This window comes from Ambystoma mexicanum, chromosome 1q (genome assembly GCF_040938575.1).
Source record: "Ambystoma mexicanum isolate Mex_15411 chromosome 1q, UKY_AmexF1_1, whole genome shotgun sequence".
NCBI lineage: Eukaryota > Metazoa > Chordata > Amphibia > Caudata > Ambystomatidae > Ambystoma > Ambystoma mexicanum.
In genome coordinates this window covers 1,059,287,489-1,059,309,927 of record NC_090922.1, presented here as the reverse complement: position 1 = coordinate 1,059,309,927, position 22,439 = coordinate 1,059,287,489, and the positions used below count along the sequence as shown (strand labels likewise).

Genomic DNA, 22,439 nt, shown 5'->3' with positions numbered 1-22,439 from the left:
CCGTCAGGCCGAGTACGATAGTTCATTTCATATCCTTACTGTTCATGGCCTGTAAGAATGTCACTGTATTTTTCCTTGTTCCCTACCATGCCTTGAAGCACTTTGAAACATATTGTGTATAGGCGCTATATAAATAAACTATCATATCACTTGTGTCCTCTTTTTATGACTTGTTTCTCATGTGAATATTTTAACTGTTGAAATAAACTTTCAGAGTTCCAATTAATTCTGCTTTCAATGTAATGTTCTGTAATTTTTTGTTTTCACACAATGTGGCATTAATTATGCCTCTCTTTGGTTCAATGTTAAAGTTCCATTCACTTTAGAAATCAGCATACAATGGTTTTCCTTTTCGTTCATTTTAGATTTCAACATATAGTGGTTTTATTAAATTTAAAGTTTTATTCACTTCCAAACATCAATATATAACAGTTCTGATTATTTATAAGGTTTTAATTCAGTTCGGCATTGAATGGAAGTGGGTGGTACGCCTAACACATTTTCAATTCAACCCACTGTTTAATATTCCTTTAGTTTGCTTTACGTGAAATGCGCAGCAGAGACTTTCAAAAACATGTTTCCTTAACCATGCAACCACTGATGCAACGTTTTCCTTGAAGAGAAACAGTTCAAACGCTCGTACACCGGGTTTCTCAATTGTTAGACACTCACTGGTCGCGTTCACAGCCTTCCCAGCAACACAGATAATACAGCCTTCTGCTTTTCATGTCAATTCCTGCCCCTCGGGCACAACTGTGTCAGCCTTCTCACAAATGGGAACAAGCATCTTGAAAACAAGGAAAAAGGACAGCCTCTACACACGGCTCCCTTCACAACGTTCCATCTGCTTCACGAAGCCCCAGCTCCCATACCACGCTTCCATAGACCGCCTCACTCTGCAGACCTCCGCTTCTCTGCGCGCTTCTCTAGTAAGGTCCCCTGCTGCTTGCACCAGCATCCCTGCTGCTGTTCCCGATGTTTCCGTCTTACTTTTTGCTGCTGGTCTGGTCTCCTTTTATACACCTGCAGCCCCTTGACAGGCTGCAGGTGGGAGTGACCAATTAGCCCTGCCTGACCACAATCAAAGGTATATGCCTGACCTTCACAATTCTTAACAGACATCGTCCTAGTACCAGAGTGGTAAAAGAGGGTAGTCTTCATTTTTCTTATTTGCCTCTTCTACCTCTCAGTACTGTCAAGTGTCCTATGTGGAGAAATAAGGGGGGGAACTAGCTTATAACAGCCCAGGAAGGTTGAGGCAGTGTTGGTTTGTCAATAGAAAAAGGAAAATGCCATGTCTTGCCCATCTTACCCTTAATCCTCTTCACCCTCTTTCTGGTGCGTCTGGACTGGTTAGATCTTCCATTACTCTCCAAGTCCTTGAGAAATGGGGAACAATATCCTACAATTGCCTCTGAAATAGAGGACTCCTCCTGGAAAGGAACTACTGAATACTGTGTCTCGCCTGAGAACATCTCACTCCCAATACCCAAGGATCCTCCACCAAGGTGATCCTCCCTCACTTCGCTTTTGGATCCTGACCCTGGGAGGCAGAGATCACTTTCCCTGGCCACCTGTGAAGAGGATCCAAGGGGGGTAGATGTGAGGAGGCCCTCAGGGTTCTCACACCATCTAATCTACAGACCACCCATACCAAACACTGCCTTCACCAGAGACTTCATCGACCTGGTCACCACCATGTCCCTCACGCACGCAAACATTTACTTAAGTGACTACAACCACCCAGGCAACAAACCGACAAAGGAAGCTCTCCTCAGTCCTTGACACCCTGATCCTCACACAGCATGCGAAAGACCCAACAAACGAGAAAGGCAACATCCTCCACCTAATCATGCATTGTCTTCCCCGCCACTGCAGCTCTTCTATCCTGCTTGACTGGTCCAACTACCTAGGCGTGCCTTTCAATATCCTGCACACCACCCCAGTCAAGCACTCCCAGGAGACCCCCAGCGGACAAACCTTCAGGTCCTTCAAGAACTTCCTTGTGGAAGCCCTCACAGAAGACCCCGCCAACCTACACCTTACATGGACTTAACACCTGCAACCGAACTTCGACTCTACTGGAAGCATTCAATGCCACCCTCTCAGCCTTCATCGCCGACACGCGCCTCTGAAAAAAAGCACCTGCAAACCGAAACTGTCAGTACCCTGGTACACACACCCAAGTCGTCCACCTTAGCAAAAGGGTCATGAGGAAACCAGAGAAAACCTGGCGCCGCTCTAGGACTGCATCCAACCTGACGCTCCAGGAACTCTGAGCAACCGGCGGAAAACGAAACACAGCAAAGCCATCCTTTTATCAGAATACCAGAACTGAAGCCAATAAAAGCAGAGCCCTTTTCAAAGTGGTCAAGCACTGCAGCGTCAACCCGCTTACCAACCCTGCCATAACACATTCCATCAACAAAAAATAAAAAAATACTGCCATCAACACCTTCATCAACAAAGTCAGCAGAATTCGCCAGCACAGACGCCAGCTCTGCATCCACAGACCTGTCTCTCCACACCCTGGACAACATTCAAGACACTCTCGACAGAGCACCTGGTAGAAACCCTAGCCACCCTCAAAGCCACATCGTATACAGACATCCTCCCAGCACCCATGCTCAAGAACCTCCCCGCACAAGCTCTAACAAAGCTGGGGATCATCAACTCCCGAACTGAATCGGTCGACCCTAAAAATAGGACAAACCCTCCCTCTACTAAAGAAACCTACTCTGGATCACGACTGCCTAGGATCCCCCCCATCACCCACCTTCCCTTCCTAGGTAAGATCATCAAGAAAGCGGTAGCTGCACAACAGCAGCAACACTTCGACATCAACAATCTCCTCTAAACCTACCAATCCAGATTCAGACCCAGATGAAGCACTGGGACAGCAACCATAGAGGTGGTTGACGACTCCCTCAACATCCTCGACTGCCACCACTGCCTCCTGGTTCTACTCAAACTCTCGGCCGCTTTGGACACAGTAGACCACCGGGCACTTACAGACACCCTAAATCGGCGCATGGGAATCAGCATGCTTTTCCTGCGCTGGTTCAAGTCCTACCTCAGCAATTTTAAGCAATTTATTTAGATGGCTGCTCTAGATCGTCAATGCTACCCATCACCTGTGGAGTGGAGTCCCAGAGGGTTCCATCCTCTCCCCAGTGAACTTGAATCTATAAATGGAGCCGCTGGGAGCCTTCCTAGCCACACAACACATCCACCAATATGTGGATGGCACAGCTATACCTCAAGAGCGACTCCATCAAGGACATCCATAGGCTCAAGACCTGCCTCTCACTGATCCAGTCTTGATGTCCAGTGTATAACTGAAGCTCAACCCCTCCAAGACCGAATCCCTACTCCTCACCAACACCGAACACCCAGACATACAGACCTGGCTAGCAACCATGAACTCTGCGGGCTTCTGTTAGGGAGATTTATCACTTTTACGCTTCATCCCCTCTCCTAATGAGACCCCCCCCCCAGCACTTTTTGCTAGCCTTCTGGACCCTTTTCCTTCAATCCTGAATAAGTGGAGCCTTTTCCACTCATTCATTCTTGTGGGCTCTGTCTTTTGGAACTCTTTTCTTTGTATTCTACCTGTACTATGCAGTCTGTCTGCTCCATAGCTCTTAAAGGCATCTGTATTTTTACTACCGCAGCACACAGCTCCTTATGGGCAGTCTTGCTGGGGACCCTTGGGGTCCTCCTTTAAGATTCTTTTTCTATATCCTCGAGTAACTGCAGCTTAGTATCCCTCCCAAAAATGTAGTCAGATTGGCCCATATCACATTCAATGGACTACCAAAGGGATACTCAGTATCCCCCTTCTCTCTACTCCTGTGACTCTTTAATTACATAGACAATCTTCTAGGTATGGCTAGTGGCAGTGGACGTGTTCCACCAACTATTGTGTCATTTCCATACCGCAGGCTATGTCCATAGCTCTGGTAGTGTACAATAGGGGCACCCAAGAACCAACTTGGGGCCTCCCTTCTTTTGTCACCATTACTAGCGTGGTTGTTCTTTGTTAGCCCTTTTTCTACCATTCTGGGAGTGAGGGGGGAGGTGGCGGGGGGGAGTCAGTGCGTGCGTTTTGCCTTTGGTGGTAACCCCTTGGTATCCCTGCCTAGGGTCCAGAGTGACTGGGCAGGCAGAAAGTGGGGGAGGAGTCTTCCACCCCCGTCCTTTGTCTGCGAGAGTGCCTGAATAGGACCAGCTCCCACAGGGGGTCTGGCTGTCCTCACTGGACAGCCAAACGCCCCTTCCTGTAAAATGCTGAGAGAGATTGCAGAGGAGTGTGTGCTGAAACTGTATAAAAGGTGAGGCTTCTGGAGTGAAAAGCAAGTCCAACACTGGGCTCTGAAGTAACTGAAGACTACCAAAGACGCCTACAGACCTTTGCAAGACCCTGAAGCGGCCACTGCTGTCCTGACCCCGTTTTCTAAGTGACAAAGGAGCTCCGACGAGGACAACTCCTTCCTTTTGGCTGGTGGGAACAACCAGTCCCAAGCTGGGCTTTACACAAAATACAAAAATGTACACAGATATTCTTAATATTTAGCTTTGAGGGATGTTGTGCATTTGCTATGCATAGTGCTCACAAAATGATAGATCTAAAATGTTGCATTTTCTAAAGGAATACAAGCATAGTGGGGTTTAAAAAAAGTAAAATGAAAAGCAAAAATCTGTTTTTATGTTAAAAATGACCAAACAATGGGAAGAAATTGTAAATGTCAAATATTAAAACTAAAATGAAAAGAGGAGTAAAGGAAACATACTGATGAGAACATGAACTATATAATTCTTTTCTCACCCTGTCTAGTTCCAGTGTAAACTTCTGATCCCATGACTGGTTAGAAATAGGTTTCCAGTTGGTTTGATCAACCACAGTATTGTCAAGCTTCAAAACAGCACACACTTCATCTGCAAGAAAAGCATACAGATTCATATTAAAAGCATAAGAGGATTAAGTCTAACCAGAAGTACCATTGCTGAGACATGCAACAACTAACATGCTAAAAAAGAAATCCTGTCACTTCAAGTCACATATAATTGACGAGCAGCAACACTTAATGCCCTTTTTTTTTACCCAATCTAACATTGCTGTACAGTTTCTGTGTTTAACCCTGTAAGGTTGTCAATTCCTTCACCTAGGGGGATACCCTCTACAGAATGGAATCCTCATTCAACACACAGCATTCCCTAGTCGGGGATTCCTTAGTAGCATTCAAAATCGGCTCTACGCAGTTAGGCAAATCAAGCAAGCTCATATAAATTGCAGAATCCAATAAAAAATACACCAACCATTCTCGCAGCCCAACCATAAATAATTTAACAAGATTATTTCAATTTAAGAACATAATAAATGGATAGCATTCAACAATCAGAACTAGTTGGACGTTTAAGAACCACAAATTCTAATAAGGTTACAAACTTGAAAAATCATCAGCCTTTAGAAGATTTCGACTGCTTCCGCTTTTATTCTTATTTGTTCGACTCATGAAGGAGGAACGGGATTCACTAGGACTCAAACCAGGAAGTGTAGCGGATGTGGCTTTTGATCGACCGGGGACAGTATCCATAATGTCTCGACAGCCCATTAGCCTGACTTCCAGAGTACCTGTTAAAAAGAGAAAATAAAAGGATGTCTAAGGTATCAAAAGATCAATTTTAAATAAGAACAGACTAATTATTTAAACCTGACAGGGAAGAGATACAATTGGGACAACAAAATGTATGCAATTTACTGATTAACAGAACGCATAAGAGTGCAAACCTAAAACTAACAATATGTGAAATAATTCACTTTTTTGAATAATGATTGGGTGGATTGGTAGGGGAGATTTTCCAGAGCACGCTTCTTGAGGGATGGGAAACCATCTGTTAGGAAAGATTTTTGTTTAGCACCTTTACCTCCATAGATTTCTATGGGAAAACCCTCTTTTTGCTCGTTTATGAACTCAGTCCTGACTTGTTTGAAGGAAATTAAAGCCCTCAGCTTTACATCCCTTGCCTTTTGCCCATTTTCTGGGGGAAACTGACTAGTCCCAAAGACCGTCAGTACAGAGAAACTGTTTCTCCATTTGGAATTCTTGGATTTTAAAAATTGCACACATCACCTTACAGTGAAGGCAAATTAGGATACTTTGTATGCCTATAACCTTTAACAGGTTGGGTTTTTGGTTACTTTTTATATGTGCCCAAGACAAGCTGGTGACTGATTTTTACTGTTTTTGTACCATTTTATTTGTGCACTTTCGGGTTTTCCCTAAAAGGCTACTATGTGGCTAGTACCCAAAGATAATCATGCCACAAGGTTTTTCACTTGTTCACTGCCGTATTGTAGTTTGGCCTTCTTCCTGTTCTCTCAAGTCAGGAAAATCTGTATATGGTATTGCACATTGCTGCTTTTGTGAGCTACTGACCATTTGTGTGCGAGAGCCAGGGTGATCTGGTCCCAGTCCTCCTCTCCTGGTACCAGAAATTCTGCTGCTGGTCAGATGTAGAAACCAGTGGTTGTCCAGGACTGGACAACTCCTGCCTGTTTGAATGTGGTACATCTGCACCGTTGGTGGGCTTGGAATTGTTTCTAACCCCAAACCTGGATAATAGGAGAACTTCTGCACCCATTCTTCAGATCCACGTTGGATCCCAGATTCCCATGAAGAGCTGCCGGCTGATCAACAGAGGATGACTCCGGCAGCTGACCAGCATCAGCAGCAGTGAGTGGCCCGGTGAAGCTCTGCTCCTCTGCCTGATCTCATAAGACCCTTGTTGGTGTTTTGACCCTCAGACTAGTGCTACCAACTAATCTCAACCCCTGCTCGAGGATCTGCACCAGCAGAGCCTTTGAAAGGTTTCCTGGACTGCCCGGTGAACGGACCAGCTCACTCCTAGGCTACCTCGCTGCAACTGTCGCCGTTCGAAGTGGAGCCTTGGGACTTTGTGGGTCCTCAGCTTGTGCCATAAATTGCCTTGGCCCGAATTACAGCTTCCCATCTTTAAGGGAGGCTGCGCCTGAGCCGCTTGTGTGTTTATTGCTGAATGATTACCCATCGCCGCCTGATCGGGATGACCGTGCCAGAACCGTCCTGTGAGGTGTGCCAAGGGGACCCTGCAGAGGTGCTCATTTTTCATCGTTTTGGACCTCCACTTGGAAGCTGTGCCGACACTGGAAGTAACCCTCACACTCGCCACCCCTAGGCCTCTCACCTGAACAAAGGACAGTGAATTGTGTCTCCAGCGAATTCAGGACGATCCAGTGTCACTGAAGAATCTGAGTCAGGGGGGGTAAGTAAACATCTTTTCCCGTCTCCCATGCACCCCACTTCTCTGCACAGGGTAACATTGGGTCCAAAACCCCTTGTCGCCCCCCCACCCCCCATTAATTACCTCTGGTCATCGAACATGGGTCCAGGATTCTACCATAGGGCTAACCCTGGACTAGGATAAGAGTACCTATCAGAGTTTGGGAAAATACTTATTTCACTTTAAAATAATTGAGAATTTTTCAGAACTCTTTTGAACCACCACCCACCATGCATGCATGACACTTAGAGTGAAATGTGAAGATTAACCATGAGTCTGTTAGGTAAGAATTAGTGCAGTCCAACTAGTATGGGCATACACAAGACATCTCTTGGTATTAGGTAACCAACCTTTTAATATAGGCCTGTACTACACAGGTTGGTAGTGTGATTGAGCAGCCAGGCTTATTTTAAGAGGGGTAATCTGAGACATTGAAATCAGTAAATACAGGTATCAAAGTATACACTTTAAAAGTTATACAATACATTATTTATACACAAAGATATTTAAGGCATTCTTTAAAAAGCAGAAATTAGCTGTAACATTAAGCCCAAGTTAGGATTCAATTCAAAAAGTGAATAAAGTAGGAGAGTAATTCATTCATATGTTACACATGTTGCAGCACCCAGAGGTGACGTCAGATGAGCTCATTATAACACGTATATTGGTATCACCTTTGCAGTATGGAGTTATTTAAGGAAGGAAAGGTTAGGGTTATATCATAACAGACTGATCGGTTAGAAGAACAGTTAGATTCTCCCAAAGGGATGCAGGCAGTCTATTATGGCAGCATTAACGTGTTCAACATTTAAAACCAGTAAGGGAACTGGCACTACCAAAGCCAATAGGTTCAGAAGGAGGCCTTTAGGGGGCCAGGAGAGCAAAAGCCAAATGGGCAAAGAAAGTTCTGATGCTCTTCTTCTTAGAACAATGTTCTTAAATAGTCAGTGTTCAAAAGAGAAATTACATCAACTCAAGGAGTCACATTTAGAAAGCACAAGCTATAAGGCAAGTGCGGGTAAGTTGAGGTCAACTTACTGTAGGGTTAAATCGCACTCCCAAAGGTAGCAATCAACCCAAATGGCAAAAGGGTAGTATACCCCAAGCCCAACAGTATCTTTGAAATGAAGTTGTTCCAGCTGGATGCCTTCTGGATGCAATGCAACAAACCCTTTTTCCTGGTCCTTGGTCGTGGTGATGAAAGGGAGGAAGTCTGGCGGTCTCTTGCAGCAGCACGAGAGAGGTACCAGGCAGTAATGGATGTCCATCGATTCAGCGACTTTGTGGTTTTGGCGCCTTTTTCTCAGTGCCAAAGAACAAAAAGCTCTGGTTAGGAGTTCCTTCATCCCTCGGTCCTGGACTCTGGTGAGGGGACTCTGGACGCAGATTTCTCGCTTCTGTAGGGTCCTCCGGAGGCCCACAAAGATTTGGCCGGATTCACACTTTGGAATACAATGCACTCACAGGTGTTCGAGGTACCCTGGGTATTGGGATTCTGCAGCCTTGGAAAGTCGCAGCAAGTCGGGGGTTGTGCCAAAATAGAGCTTGTCTGAGGCTAGATGGTCCCATCGGCCTAGGGGAGGAAGTCGTCCTTTACGGGTCTCCCCCGTCTATTCGAAAATGTGGTCAGCACAGCTGCAGGGCTTCATCAGGCACTTCACGGACCAGTAGGGTGCTGATGGTGTCTTCTCTCGCCTTCTACTTCGGATGTTGTCCTCCAGTGGTCGGCTCTGCTCTTAGTCCCAAAAACTTGGTTTTTAATCAAGTTCCCATTCATTCACAGCGCTAGGCTGTTTATCACAAAGCAGGGTGGCTGTCCTCCAGGACAGCCATCCGGCCAATAGGAACTGGTTTCACTCAGGCACACCTAGAGACAAAGGACATGGAAGTTTCGGACCCTCCCTCACTTCTTGTCTTTCCAGACACACTGGAGCCTGGGTGGGCTTCAGGGCGAAAGCCCGCCAAAGGCAAAACAAAGGACTCTAAATGGATTTAAACAGAGTAAAAGCCCAGAAGAAACTAACAGGAAATGGCGAAAAAGACGACGGGGGCCATCTTGAGAACTGCAGCAGAGGCATGAGCCTAGAGATGCATGCAACTAGGTAGTAAAAACGAAACCACTGCCAGCAGCCATTCAAATGAGTACATGAGGAATGGGTTAAACCCACACCTCCCAGCACTCCACATAAGGTGGTGTGTGCTGGACCCATAAAGTAAAGGCAAGACAGGGGTCATCTTAGTATTCTTGGGAACAGTAGTTCACTCAAGAAAATGTAGTTAAACATTAGGCCTGCACAAAAGGTGCTGTGCGTCACAATGCGAAAGCAGATGTCTATGGAGTTTACCAAACTCCATAAAACGGTAAAGAACATAGAAAATCATAGTCCGGAAAACACATGAGTGAGTGAGAAAAAAGGTCCCACTCACTCAGGAGTAAACATTAAAAAGCCCCGAACCAGCGAAGGCGCTAGGGGTCTCTAAGGTTAAAGAGAATTGGCACAGAAATGAAAATTCTCCCCACCAGCGTCCCATTCAGATCGAATTAAGATTAATCATACGTCACACTTAAGAGAATTATGAATTTTAGCTATGCGCCAGAATTGTGTACATTAGCCACATAGAAGAACCTAGTGAGTAGCCAAAGCACTAACCACCCCGCTTCTACTACTTCAAATACACCACCCAAACAATACACAGACCCAGTGGGCTAGCCAACCTATACCGTAAAACACCCAACACAAGCAACACACAAACAAACCATGTCACTGGGCCTCACCCATACAGACAAGCCAGTGCGCAGCCACGTGATCGCCTGGAGACTGCTCTTTGGTGGTATTGGTGTGCAGTATAAATCACACCACAGCCCACTGCTTATTTATTGAAATCCACTCCTGTAACTGGAACCTGTGACTTTTGGGCACCAGGTCCCATACATTTTAGGACTGGACTTCTTGAGAAAGCAGGAACTAGGGTTGGTCTGTGTTAGGTAAGATTTCCATAGCAATGATGCCTCTTTCTGACCTGGGTCAACCCCAGAATTTTTGCTTTACTGGTGGATTATTTTTCCTTATATCTCAGTGAGTGGCAACCTTTTCACACTCGCAGAATCTTGTACTCTTTATGGGTATCATTTTTAAGACTCCATAGTTTCTCTTTATTTGTATCCTCTGACAAATGTTGGCACATACTGTTGATGGTTGCTGGGTTGCCCTTGGGGCTCCCCTTTTAACAATCTCTGGCTAAACTTGTGATAACTACAGTTCCCAAGGGCAGAAATGATCTTTGGATCCATTTTACATTTTATTAGGTGAAACCAGTATCCCCACCTTATGTGGAGTGCTGGTGAGATACTGGGTATCCCCTTTCTCATTCTAAATGTAACATTTATGAAAAGGACAAACTTAACTTTAATTGCTGGTGGCAGTAAACCTTTTAACTAAGTCGGTGCACCTTTAACACTGGCTTTTTCCACAGACCAAGTAAAGGCAACCCATGGGTACTCATTTTACCAAAACGGATACAGTCTTTTTGGCATGTGAGTGTTCCTTGTCCTTTCTTGTTCCTTCCCCTGACCACCAGTGTGGGAAAATCCTTTGCGTCAATTTTGCCTTCAGCTGGAATCCTGTGGATTCCCCTCCCAGGCTCCAGAGGGTCTGTGAAGGCAGGAAGCGAGGGAGCAGTCCAAAACTCTGCAGCCCTTTGTCTTCCAGCCTGACTGCGAGAATCCAATTCAAACTGGGAGGCTGGCTGTCCTGAAAGGACTGCCCACTAACGCCCCCCATACCCCCAAGTTTGAATGTTAAGTCGGTTTGATTGGCTGGGTTCCTGCATAAAAGTCTGATCCTGGAAGCTGAAGAGGTAGTCGACCGCTGGACCTGAAACTGAAGAGGAAGCTAAGGGAACTACAGCTGTAGCTATTTCCAGCAAACGGAGAGCCTGCTGTGTAACCAGAGCCTGCTGTTACCCTTCCTTAAAACCTACCTGGGGATCCCGGAAAGGATGAACCCGACCCAGAGGCTGGTGAGATCCACTAGTCCCAAGAAGACCTACATTTTGAGCCATCCCACATCATGCTGCGACCTTGCGGGCTGCAATACCCTGGGACCTCGAGCCACTGTGCTGCGGATAGTCTTCCGAATTCTGAAACTTGCTGAATCTGAGCATCCTGCTGGACCTTCAGAGGCATATATAGAGTCCAAAAAGTCCCTTCATATAGGTGCTAAACCTTGCAAACAATGAGAATCCGACCAGCGATATTCAGTATTCTCCTGGTGCCTGAAAGGGCACCAAAACCACAATCCAAGCCATTAGGAAACACTTGCCTGGAGCCTTCTCCCGCGATCCCTGCTGAAAAGGTCCTTCCAAAGTCATGTCTTCAGTCAGCTTGACAAAGGCATCCATCGACCGGGTTTTTGGTTGTAGATCCTGAAGGTTTCCTGCTGCAACTAGTCTTCTGAACTGAGGCACTGCGTTGGCTGGGGTATTTTACCTACCTTACGCCTTTGTGATTTCTGAATGGCTTTGGGGTGTTTTCTATGATTGGGAGGCCTCTCCAGTTCACCCAGGCCCACTGCGGAATTCTCCTAGAGTGTCTTCCCAGAAGTTCCTGGACCCTCAACTAACTTTAATGTGAAATACTTCAACAGTCTCCCTCTGGAACTCTGACTTTGCCTGCAAATGAACCCTGTCTCACCATGCCTACAAGCTGGCATCTAGAACACGAGTGAACTCATGCTATAGAATAAGGGAGCGACTGGATAAGAAAAGGGTTCTGTCTTGGAAAGAATCACACATTTTCAAACGTTACCTGTAAAAGAGGTTGGGTGGTAACAGAGTGAACAGTTACCAAAGTTCTTACTTACCTTGAATGTGTGTTCCCATATTCTGAAAAGTATATGCAAGGTTGCTTTACTCACCTGTGCATTGGGTGTGCCTCTTCTCCAGATGTAATGCTGTGGGTTACACTTTACTATTCATGTTAGGATACATGTATGGAGAAAAAAAATAAAAGGATAAATGTATGAGTGTCCACAAATGTGTCTTGCTTCCCCTGACTTGCTGTTAGACGGTCCAGAATAATTCTGCTTTAGATTATATTTAGCGGATTGCTCCTTTAAAGAGTATATATGTTTTACTTACCTTGTGTTAGCTGTGCGCCATCCTAAAACAAGTTGGAGTTACCGCTTACCTCAATCTGGGTTGCACGGATCTGGAAAGCAACTGTAATAGTATATAAATAGCTGTGTGCCATTCTTGAACTGTTTCTTTAGGTGAAGCTCACTTTTGTCTGCCTGGTGCAGCCAAAATTAGTAACTGTAATTGTATATAACACCAAAAAGGTCTTAATCACTTAGTATAACTTATCACAAAAGTAATGGAGGCATATGCTGTCCCTTGAATCTGTGTTCCACTATTCAGAAAAGTATATTTAGAAGTTAGTTTATTATGTGATTTCTTTGTTGAGCTTCGCAGTACAACTGTTAGCTTTTACTACCCTTGTATTACTACTGTAAGTAATCCAAAAGTAACTATTGGTTTTGACTTCCCTAGAACTACTTCAAGTGTTCCAAATAAGGTTATATGCTTTGTTCTTTGTACCTGCAAGCATAGTGGTATGTTGTTTTTAATGTGTTAATAGGATCTGATCATACTTATTTACCCAAGATTTACCTTGGTCTACTTGTATTTAAATGAACCCATTATTTTTAAAATGCATAGTGTTTCTTTGGACCATGTGTACTGGAATTTCTTTGTACTGATTCTACAGCCTTCTCTCCCTCCTAAAATAAGCCTGGCTGCTCCGTCTATGCTACCATATACTCAGGAGGTACACCCTGTGAAATCGGGCAGCACGGGGGGGGGGGGCGGGTTGGCGGGGCGGCCAGGTGTGGTGGGTCCAAGTTCACATGTAGAACATTATCGCATAACCAGGGTAATAGCATGGGATAACAGCGGTTACAATGGAAGACGAGATTGGGAATGAAAGATTGTCACAAGAAACAAGTGTTTGTGGAAATGGGAGAGGGCTAGCGAGGGGAAAAGGACCAGGGGGGAGTGGGAAGAGCATGGCAAAGGTGTGGGCAGTTGGTGAGTGCCTGGGAAGGCAGGGAAGAGTTTTGGATTTTGCACGCATGTTTTCAATAACTCGTTATTTGCAAGCGTTTACAGGTAACCGCAGATATCTATTGTACATTGCTATTACTAACCGCAGGTATGGGAAAAAGCTTGGGGTAATGGGTAAGGCCAAAGGCTATGGCTAGTGGGTTATTTAAGGGAACATAATGGTGCAATATGGTATGCAAGGCCATGGCTAATGGGCCCCATCGAAACCTAGTAGTGTGTTCATGGCTAGTGGGCCCAAAGCTAGTGGGCTTTAAAGACTTCTATCGAGCCCCAAAGAAAGTTACTGGTGGAAAAAATCCACGGCCCAAGGGTCATGGCGGAAGGCCATGGCTAGTGTGCGGGAAAGAAATATAGTGTTTTAAAATATACTAGGGGCCAAATTCCGTGCCCTGGCTAATGGGCCCGAAAGACATGTATAGTCGGCAATGATCACCTAGAGGGCCCAAAAGAACCCTATTGGGGGACATGTACAGTGGACATGGCCGAAGGTCCTGGCTTGGTGCCGTAAATAACACATTATAACAAAACCCTTGAAATTCATTGAAAAAACATTAATAATGGTGCAGTTAAGTTGCACAGATTTAACAAAACCCAGAGGATGTGGGAAGCCACGACTAGCTTAACTCGGCGCGTGCCCACTGCAAAGAGCATGAGCACATACATATTTTAAGTGAAGGAATTCAGGGACATATAAAATGGCATTATGTAGGGGGGGGACAGCAACGAGAATGTGCAAAGTTAAGTAGGTAAGCAGCCACAGGGGCACTCAAAGGTTTTGGGAGCTAGCCAATCAGGCTGGTCTTACAACCGCGAAACACACAGGTTCACTCATACAGTATACGTGAAAGATTGCCATCTGGCAAGGGTGTAGAAGTGCTGGATTTTATTTATTTGTATTTACATTAAAAATGTGGGTAATTCACTTGGAGAGGGTTGACTGCTAACCAGTACCCCCCCCCTTTCACGACAAACTATGCCAAAAGCATAAGATACACTAGTCTGATCTGCAGCCCCTGATCTAGTGTGGCATATAACAGGTCAGGGCACATGTGCCCACTTAACAATTGGCACCAAATTCACAGCATTTATCCCCCCTCGTATCCTTTTCTCCTGACTCCACACCTCTTCCCACACACCCGATCCTCTCTTCCTTCACTGCCATTTCCCACCCGGAATTCCTGAACCTATTCCAAAGCCTCCCCTCCGAGGATCCCCTGAAGACCCCAACCACCCTGCTCTTCTAAAGAACATGCCATCATCAACCTGTGCAAGCTGTGGGATGTTTTAACGCACTAGGCTCTGCCCTGCGACATCCCTGTGTGCTGATGGTGCAAGAATCATCAGAATGGCCACAAAAACCCCATGCGTGCCAAAACCTCGGGAAATATGCTTTGAAAAAGGAAAAGATGGCTACCAAATCTACATTGCCTGTTGTCAGTGGTGGAAGGAGACCCCACTGCTGAAACAGGTCACTGGGCTGCCTACCAAGGAAAAATGGAAACTGCATGAAAGGCAATGCTTTACTGAAGGAACCCCAGAAATTGCTCTTAAATCCCTTTTTCTTGGTTGCTGAAAATACAAAATACCGGTCCAAAACACCACAGTAAAAAGTGTGCTTGCCTGTGAAAATCTGTCAAAATATCAGCGCAGTACCAGCGGCCGCCTGTATGACAGCTGTCAGTAATTGCATCAGAAGCTTGAACTTGTGCAGTTGAAATCAAATGTCTGGGAATTAAGTGACCTGTAATCAAAAGTAATCCAGGTTCTAACTATTTAATCTCCATGGTTTAGAGACTGGAATTAGAGTTCTAGTTGCCCGATAAAAAAATTGCAAGTTTTATTTTAAACCAAGAAAAATGTAATAAATGGACAGTGAATTTAAGCTGAACTAAAAGTCACCAAACCAGTTCCCCCCAACTTCCCCCAACAAAAGGCATCTCTCCTGCTTCCGACCAAGGCCAGGAACTTACACCTTTGTGTTGATTAAATCAGTGGAGGGGATTTTGGGCTGCTGTTGGAGGAGCACAATGGACCTTCCCTGGCTGAAAGGATATGCAGATTGTAAAGTGTCACAGTGGCCTCTGCCAGACGGTGGAGGGCAGAGCTTGCTCTTGAGCTCCAAGATGGAGATGGAGGCGGGGACACATTTTTGTTGATTCAAAAGCACAGAAAGCATATTTTAGAAAAAGACTTGATAAATTACTGTGTATTTGTAAAAATTATAGAATAGCAGTATCATTGAGATTTTTTTTGTACACATTTTAAAAGATGCCAGAACTCTGTGCGATGTTCTGGGAAGGCGGAGTGAAAATTCGGGTTTTGTAGCAAATGTAATTATGTCAGAAGCATGAAACTTCAAACAATTATGCCCAGATACAATGCGTACATATGTACAACATTTTGGACAAATTAGATATTGTGTCCCGGACAAAAAGTGCGAAATTTTGCGAATCGAGACCCAAGATCTCACAGCAACGAGGCTTGGAAGAGGGAGCGCTCCACACAATATGTGATCTATGTATGTTATTGGTATAAAGATTGTACACGTGTAAAGATGTATTATATCAAAAATAGATTTTTTGTTCAAAAGGCAAAGGGGAGGATGTTTTGCCTCATAAACCACATCAGGTTGACACTATGTTTCCCCTCCAATCAAGGGAGAGAGCAGACTCTAGCCAATAGACTACCTAGGGGGTGCGCCTAGGATATTTCAGCATACCCACCTCTTTATTAAATGCATAAATAGAGACAGCTGAGGACTTAGGAAACAGACTGATTCAACCACCATCCCGATTTTGGCGAAGCACTCTGAAGGAGATCCATTAATACTCCTTGTTCCAGACCACAGAAACCTTGCAAGCAGAAAGGCTCAGAGCATAGCTGAACCACTTTCAGCTGGGCCTAACTTCCAGAACCCATCCCTCAACTTAAAGGGGAAACCAAAGAAGCAGCCAGGCTGTGCTGTAACTACTTGCCTGCCAAAGAATTATCTTCATAACCAGAAGGGCAGATTAAACCCAGTCTGGTGCCATGCTGTGCTGTGCAGACCAGAGCGTCATTGCAGATCCAGTCCAGTCGTGCTGTGCAGTGTAGACCAGAGCTCCTTGCAGTCCAGTCCTACCGTGCGGTGTCCAGAGCACCTTGCTGATCGCTGAACCAGACCAGTCCGGTCCGGTCCGCCCAGCAGTCTGTCCCAGAAAGTATCCCTGACCAGAACCAGCATCCCTGACGGTTCCATTCAAAACATTGGTAGTCAGTATCCATAGTATAGGATTGTCACCAGCCTATGTAGTGTCCATAGTCATCCCTATCCAAATCAAATCTATCTTATATCCAGAACTGTATTGTTAGAAATCCTTTTTGTCTTGCCTGAACTCTTATCCTATAGTCCTTCTGTAATAATATGGTTAAAAGCATCTTTGCGCTGATATATTTCATCTGAAGAAGGCAAGCGTCTCGGCAGGCAAAAACCTGATCGGAGACGTCCTGGTCTGATGGCTGTGCTGTCGATTAGTTCGTTTCTTCCAAGTCCATCCCTAGTGTAAAGAAACCTTGTTTGAATTTTAAAAGCGCCTCTTGTTTTACATTGTGCCTCTATCTGAAAAAAAAAACACCTCCACAAATACGTCCATAACTTCAATTTTGTAGCTAACATCCTAAGCTTTCTAAAGAACCCAAAACCGCATCTCAGCTCCTTATAGTTTTTCCGCAATCGTGATTACCGCGCATGGAAAAGTTTGCCACAAATTTTTCCTTTGGCAAAAAACTATAACGTGTAAAATAGCTTTTCCTTGCACCCGACCTCAAAATTAAGTTTTCAACTTGCTTATTACTCTCAAATCACTGCTAGTGTGTGTCTGCAACCAGATAAAGCGGCTCCCATTAACAATTTCAGTGTTTTGCCCATTCCATTCAAAGCCAACTTTAAAACCATTTTTGACAAGTTTGCCAATCAATTCTGTTTTTCTCTGGTGTTTGGTGGGGGAAATTGGGATTGACATTTTATTTGAATTCTGCATTTCCGAAACCTGTTCTCTCCTCCTATTTCTTCATATTGCATATTGGGGGGATTGAAGAGTGTGCAGGGGGAAATAGTAATCACATTGCCATTTGATTGAACATACCCAAAGGTATTCTTGCTGTGCTGCATTGTTTTTGCTCCTTATAAATAAAGAGATTGTTTAGTGTGACATCACCCCATTGGTGATTATTGTATACCCATTAAAATAGTGCGATTATATTGAATATATATTTTTTTAAAATGTAATTTTGCAAAACAGCCTGCTTCGTGGTTCAATTTGACCGGAGGGGGTGAGGGGGTGGCTTTGAGGGGGTGTTCAAAGAGAGGGGTGTGATATAAGTGGTACATCTTTCAGAATAAAAGAACTTATAGACAAATAAATAATTAAGGGTTTCAGTTGTGCATCCCACACGCTAGGCATTGACTTAGGTGAAGTGCCAGGTTGAAATCACTTACAGAGCCGCGTAGCAAGATCCATAATTAACCATTCACTGACATCAGGCATCTTCCCTGCAGTGTTGAACACCTCCCACATCCAACCACTACTTAGAAAGCCCACCCTTGACCCCCCCTCCTTCCATCCAACTACTGCCCAATCTCAAACACCAGCTTCATAGCCAAACTCAGACCTCACGACATACACCCAGCTCGGCCTCTACACAGAGGAACGGAAACTTCCCTTGTCTCCATCTGGGATAACATTAAAAGAACGGCAGACTCAGAAGGCTGTGCGGCACTTACCCTCCTTGACCTTTCAGCTGCCTTTGACACTATCAACCACTCCATCCTCACAGACAGACTCCACTCTGTAGGCATCAGGGATTTCTGCCTTAAGATGGATCTCTTCCTTCCTTTCCAACTGTCGAAAAGTCCTGCCGCTCCCTGCCGCTCTCCTCCTCCTCCTCCTCCTCCTCCTCCTCCTCCTCCTCCTCCTCCCAAAAGCATGATCTGTGGTAAAAACCTCACTCTTCTCCCAACCCACCCTCCTTAGGACCCTCGGCCGTAGCATCCAACTAAGAATAGAAACTAGGCTGCACCTTGGACTTGAATCAAAGACTCAACACCGTATCAAGAACCTGTCATTACAACCTCTGTATCCTCAGACGAATCTCCCCTCATCTCTCCTATGCTCACCGACTCTCAGCAATCTTGGCTATCATCCTCTCCCGAAAGACTATGCCAATTCGATCTATCTGGGCACTCCCGCGTATCAGCTCAAATCTCCAGTGGATCCAAAATTCAGCAGCCAGACTACTCCTTGCCCTCTCACCCAGAGAACACATCACTCCTGCCCATAGAGTGCTTCACTGGCACCCTATCAGCCGAAGGGCAACCTTCAAGGCCATGCGCATTATCATCATGCCACCCACAAGACAGGCCCTGAAATCCTCCAACACAAGCTTACACAGTACCAAACCATCACAAAACAGATCTTGCTCAGCACTGCTCCTTGGGATTCCACCCATCTTCAATTCTACTAGAGTGGAAGATCCTCCTTCCCCGTCCAAGCTCACACATTCTGGAACTCACTGCCACTCAGCATCCGACACAAGGACTACTTTTCCATCAGGAAGGCCCTCAAAACATTGTTATTCCCTCGAGCAACCTGACTATCTTACCCCCATTTCACGCTTACCTTCATGACACCAAGGCCTTGACACAATCAGTGCCTCCCAATATATACACCAGAGCAAGGTAAAGTATTTTGGAGCAGATTATCAGATTACACGGCTGCTACATCAAAAACAAAGCTCCAACTGAGGCTCATTTATGCACCACTTCGGAGGCCACTAGCTACAGGCAAGGCCGCCTTCCAGCACGCATCTGCCTCCATACACCAAACTAAAACACAAAGCACAACATCCCTGCCATTAGAATGAAGCTATGTCCTGTGACAAAAATATTTGCTCTAGCTGCACACATGAGTCTCTCGTACTCCCACACTCTCCTATCCACCTTAGCACCCATCCACATGCCTGCCCACCATGGTTAGCTTACCGAGGCTCTGCCATCCCACCCAAATCCCTAATTTTACCAAATGCACACACGCATTCTAATCCATCCGATGCATTTTCCCATTCCTTGGACTTGCCCCCCTGCCCCCCAGGGCATTCCCTCCACAAGCGCGTTGAGGCCATACTAATGGGATAAAGGCGCTATATAAATGAAAAAACGATTACAACATGGCAGTTGTGCTGTCTGTTATAATCAGTATATTATTCGCTATTAAATGATGTTGGAAAGCTTGTAGTGATTGTAAACTACTACCAATTCCAGATCATTGATGTGTTTTTTGGCAAGTGTACCCACATGCCCTGCACTGTAAGGTGGAGACAATGGATTCCCCATCATGAGAGTAATAAGTCTGTAGTGATTCCACTAGATCATCGCAATTGCTCTTCACCTGCGACCATTGTTTCGCTAACCACTGTTAAACTGGATGCATGTGTAACCTTGCATGCGGCACAATGACACAGGTAGTATAGCTCAGTGGCAACACACTCGTCTTGGAAGCAAGACGACGCAGAGCAGTTTGAATGCCCAGTTCGGTATTAAGCACATTAGAAAAAAAAACATTATGAATCTGCATGATGCCATCATGCAGAGAATCTGCATTACCTTCCCGACGACTCACTGCACAAAGTGAGCTGCTTTTGTATGTTTTGGGCCCTCTCATTGGAGGGAAAGACCAAAATGTCTTGCGTCTTAATTACTGCCCCAAGGAACTATTTTTTGCTGACTGGGTATATTAGGCTTGACTTCTTTTCACTGATCGAGAAGCCCAATTGATGCAGAAGATGTATTGTTTTCTAAGTATTCTGCTCACATATCTCTGGTGTTTTTCTAATGTTATTAGCCAGTCGTCTAGATAAGAGTACACTGAGATACTTCTGCGCAGGTGCGCCGCTACTTCTGCTAGAACCTTTGTGAATACCCATGGAGCTGATGCAATCGCGAAGCAAAGCACCTTGAATCGGTAGTGCACATACCCTACTTTGAACCAAAGATATTTTCGGTGCACTGGCAGCATTGAAATGTGTGTGTATGCATCTTTCATGTCCACTATTGTCCTCAAGTCTCCACTTTGAGCAATGGGACTACTTCCTGCAATTTTGTCATTCAGATCATTGGAACAAGAAGTGCACAGAATAAAAACCCTTGTTTACCTCCGATGGTGGGACGAGTTCTATGGCTCCTTTCACAAGTAGAACTTTTACCTCTGCTTTTAGAATCTGTCGATGGTCTAACAGTATTTTCTTGAGTCTGGCTGGGTGATCGTGCAGTATTGCTTAGAATTCCACACAACATCCACCTGCCTATCGTGATTCCCCTCTCAAATGTGGCCAATGATGTAGTGCGACCCCCTACTAAGGTGATGTGGGAGGGGGACATGACACTGAGTCCCTGCTTGGCAGTAGTGGACGAGCCTAAAGTGACATGGCCTCTACTTCCTCCATGTCCCCTTCTAAATTGCCTGGGAAATGAAGACAGACGTGGACAATTGTCCCTAGTTCATATATCACGAGCTGGACAGGCACATGATTTGGGGGTCACAACTGCGACACCCGAGTTTTCATGTGCTACCCCTAAAAAAAAAAGATTTCCCCCTTTTTTTTTTATTTTCTTTACATTGAAGTTCCTGGGCTGTGGCCAGTGCCATGTGGCTCTGTTTCTGGAGAGGCTGGAATTTATGTCGAGCCCTCTTAAAAAAAAAAAGAAGAAAAAAAAAAAAGGAGTTCCACAAATGTAATACAAAAGAATAACAAATCATTTGTCTTTCTGGAATTCTATAAAATAATTGCTGTTCTATCGCTTCCCATCATGTCACTATGGGATGGGGGTCAAATGACATCACTTCCTATGATGGCAGAGGTAAAGGGTCATGTGATGTCACTTCCGCTACCCCTGGCATTTTGGTGAAATTACATCCCTGGAGCTGGAGCCTGCACCTGAGGTATAGCATGACTGGCCTGAGGATCTAGGGTAACCGATTACGAAAACTACAGCGGTTGGGAAAATAACCTCTTTGTTGAAAGGGTTTACTTAAAATGTGTCCCAATGTTGTAAGTGGTTCATGCTCTTTGCAGTTTTGAAAGCATTGTCTACTACTGTGCGCAAGACCCGGTCCTCCACAGGCATGTTTAGCAGCGTGGCCAGAGTTTCTGGTCTGAACCAGGATTATTTTTTAACCATGCGCGTCCAAATGAGGGTGTGCTCTGCAACCATTGTACCAGCGCTTTCTGCAGCTTCAAGAGTGTTCTTGATGATGGTGTAAGCCGTTTTTTTGCACACGGTTAATGTTTTGTATTTCAGACCTAAGGGGCTCATGGATGCCGCTAACAACGTCCTCCACGTGATCCCATTGTGTTCCATTAAATCTTGCTATTAGAGTTGAATTATTGGCAATAAACATTTGGAAAGCAAAGTTGGTACCTTTTTGCCCCCATACAGCATAAATCCTTTTGCTCTTTTTATCAGGTGGTGTCTTGGATCTGGCTAAGGGAGTCCCAGCTGGACAGTAGTAACTACTCGACAATCAGGTTTGAGATGCCCTTTGATAGAGGGTCAGTAGGTGCTGTCTTAAACCGCTTCTCAATGCATTGATTAACGGCTCTGGTTAAGCACTGGAAAAGGATGGTATTAATCACCTCTTAACAGATTGCCATAATCGAATACATTGATTTTTTTACTTTCTCATTGAGAATGTCATCAACGAAATCAGTGTCCTCTTCTGACTCGATATTGGAGGAAAAAAAAAAACAGCTGCCTTTTATAAAAAATATCAATGCGTGATGAGGCTATAAGCATCATCCATGATGTCTGAGGATGGGAGGGTATAGTCATCTAGATCAGTGCACGGGTCACCTCTGCAAATACTTCCTTATACCTTCGCATCCAGCTCAATTATGGGCTCTTCGTAAGTGTATGCAGTATCTAGTCTAGCTGTTTTACATGGAACTTCCTCTTCCTG

At 45.0% G+C, this 22,439-nt stretch overlaps 1 protein-coding gene across 1 annotated transcript in view; it reads right to left on the bottom strand.

Annotated features, from left to right (window-relative positions):
• PKN2 (protein kinase N2) overlaps positions 1 to 22,439 on the bottom strand; it is a 1,791,501-nt gene that overhangs the window by 1,058,327 nt on the left and 710,735 nt on the right. Inside the window, exons 7-8 of the mRNA XM_069641740.1 lie at positions 5,450 to 5,635; positions 4,829 to 4,938 (exon numbers count right to left, since the gene is read on the bottom strand). Coding sequence (XP_069497841.1) covers positions 4,829 to 4,938; positions 5,450 to 5,635 — 296 coding nt within the window. The remainder of the gene's footprint in view (positions 1 to 4,828; positions 4,939 to 5,449; positions 5,636 to 22,439) is intronic.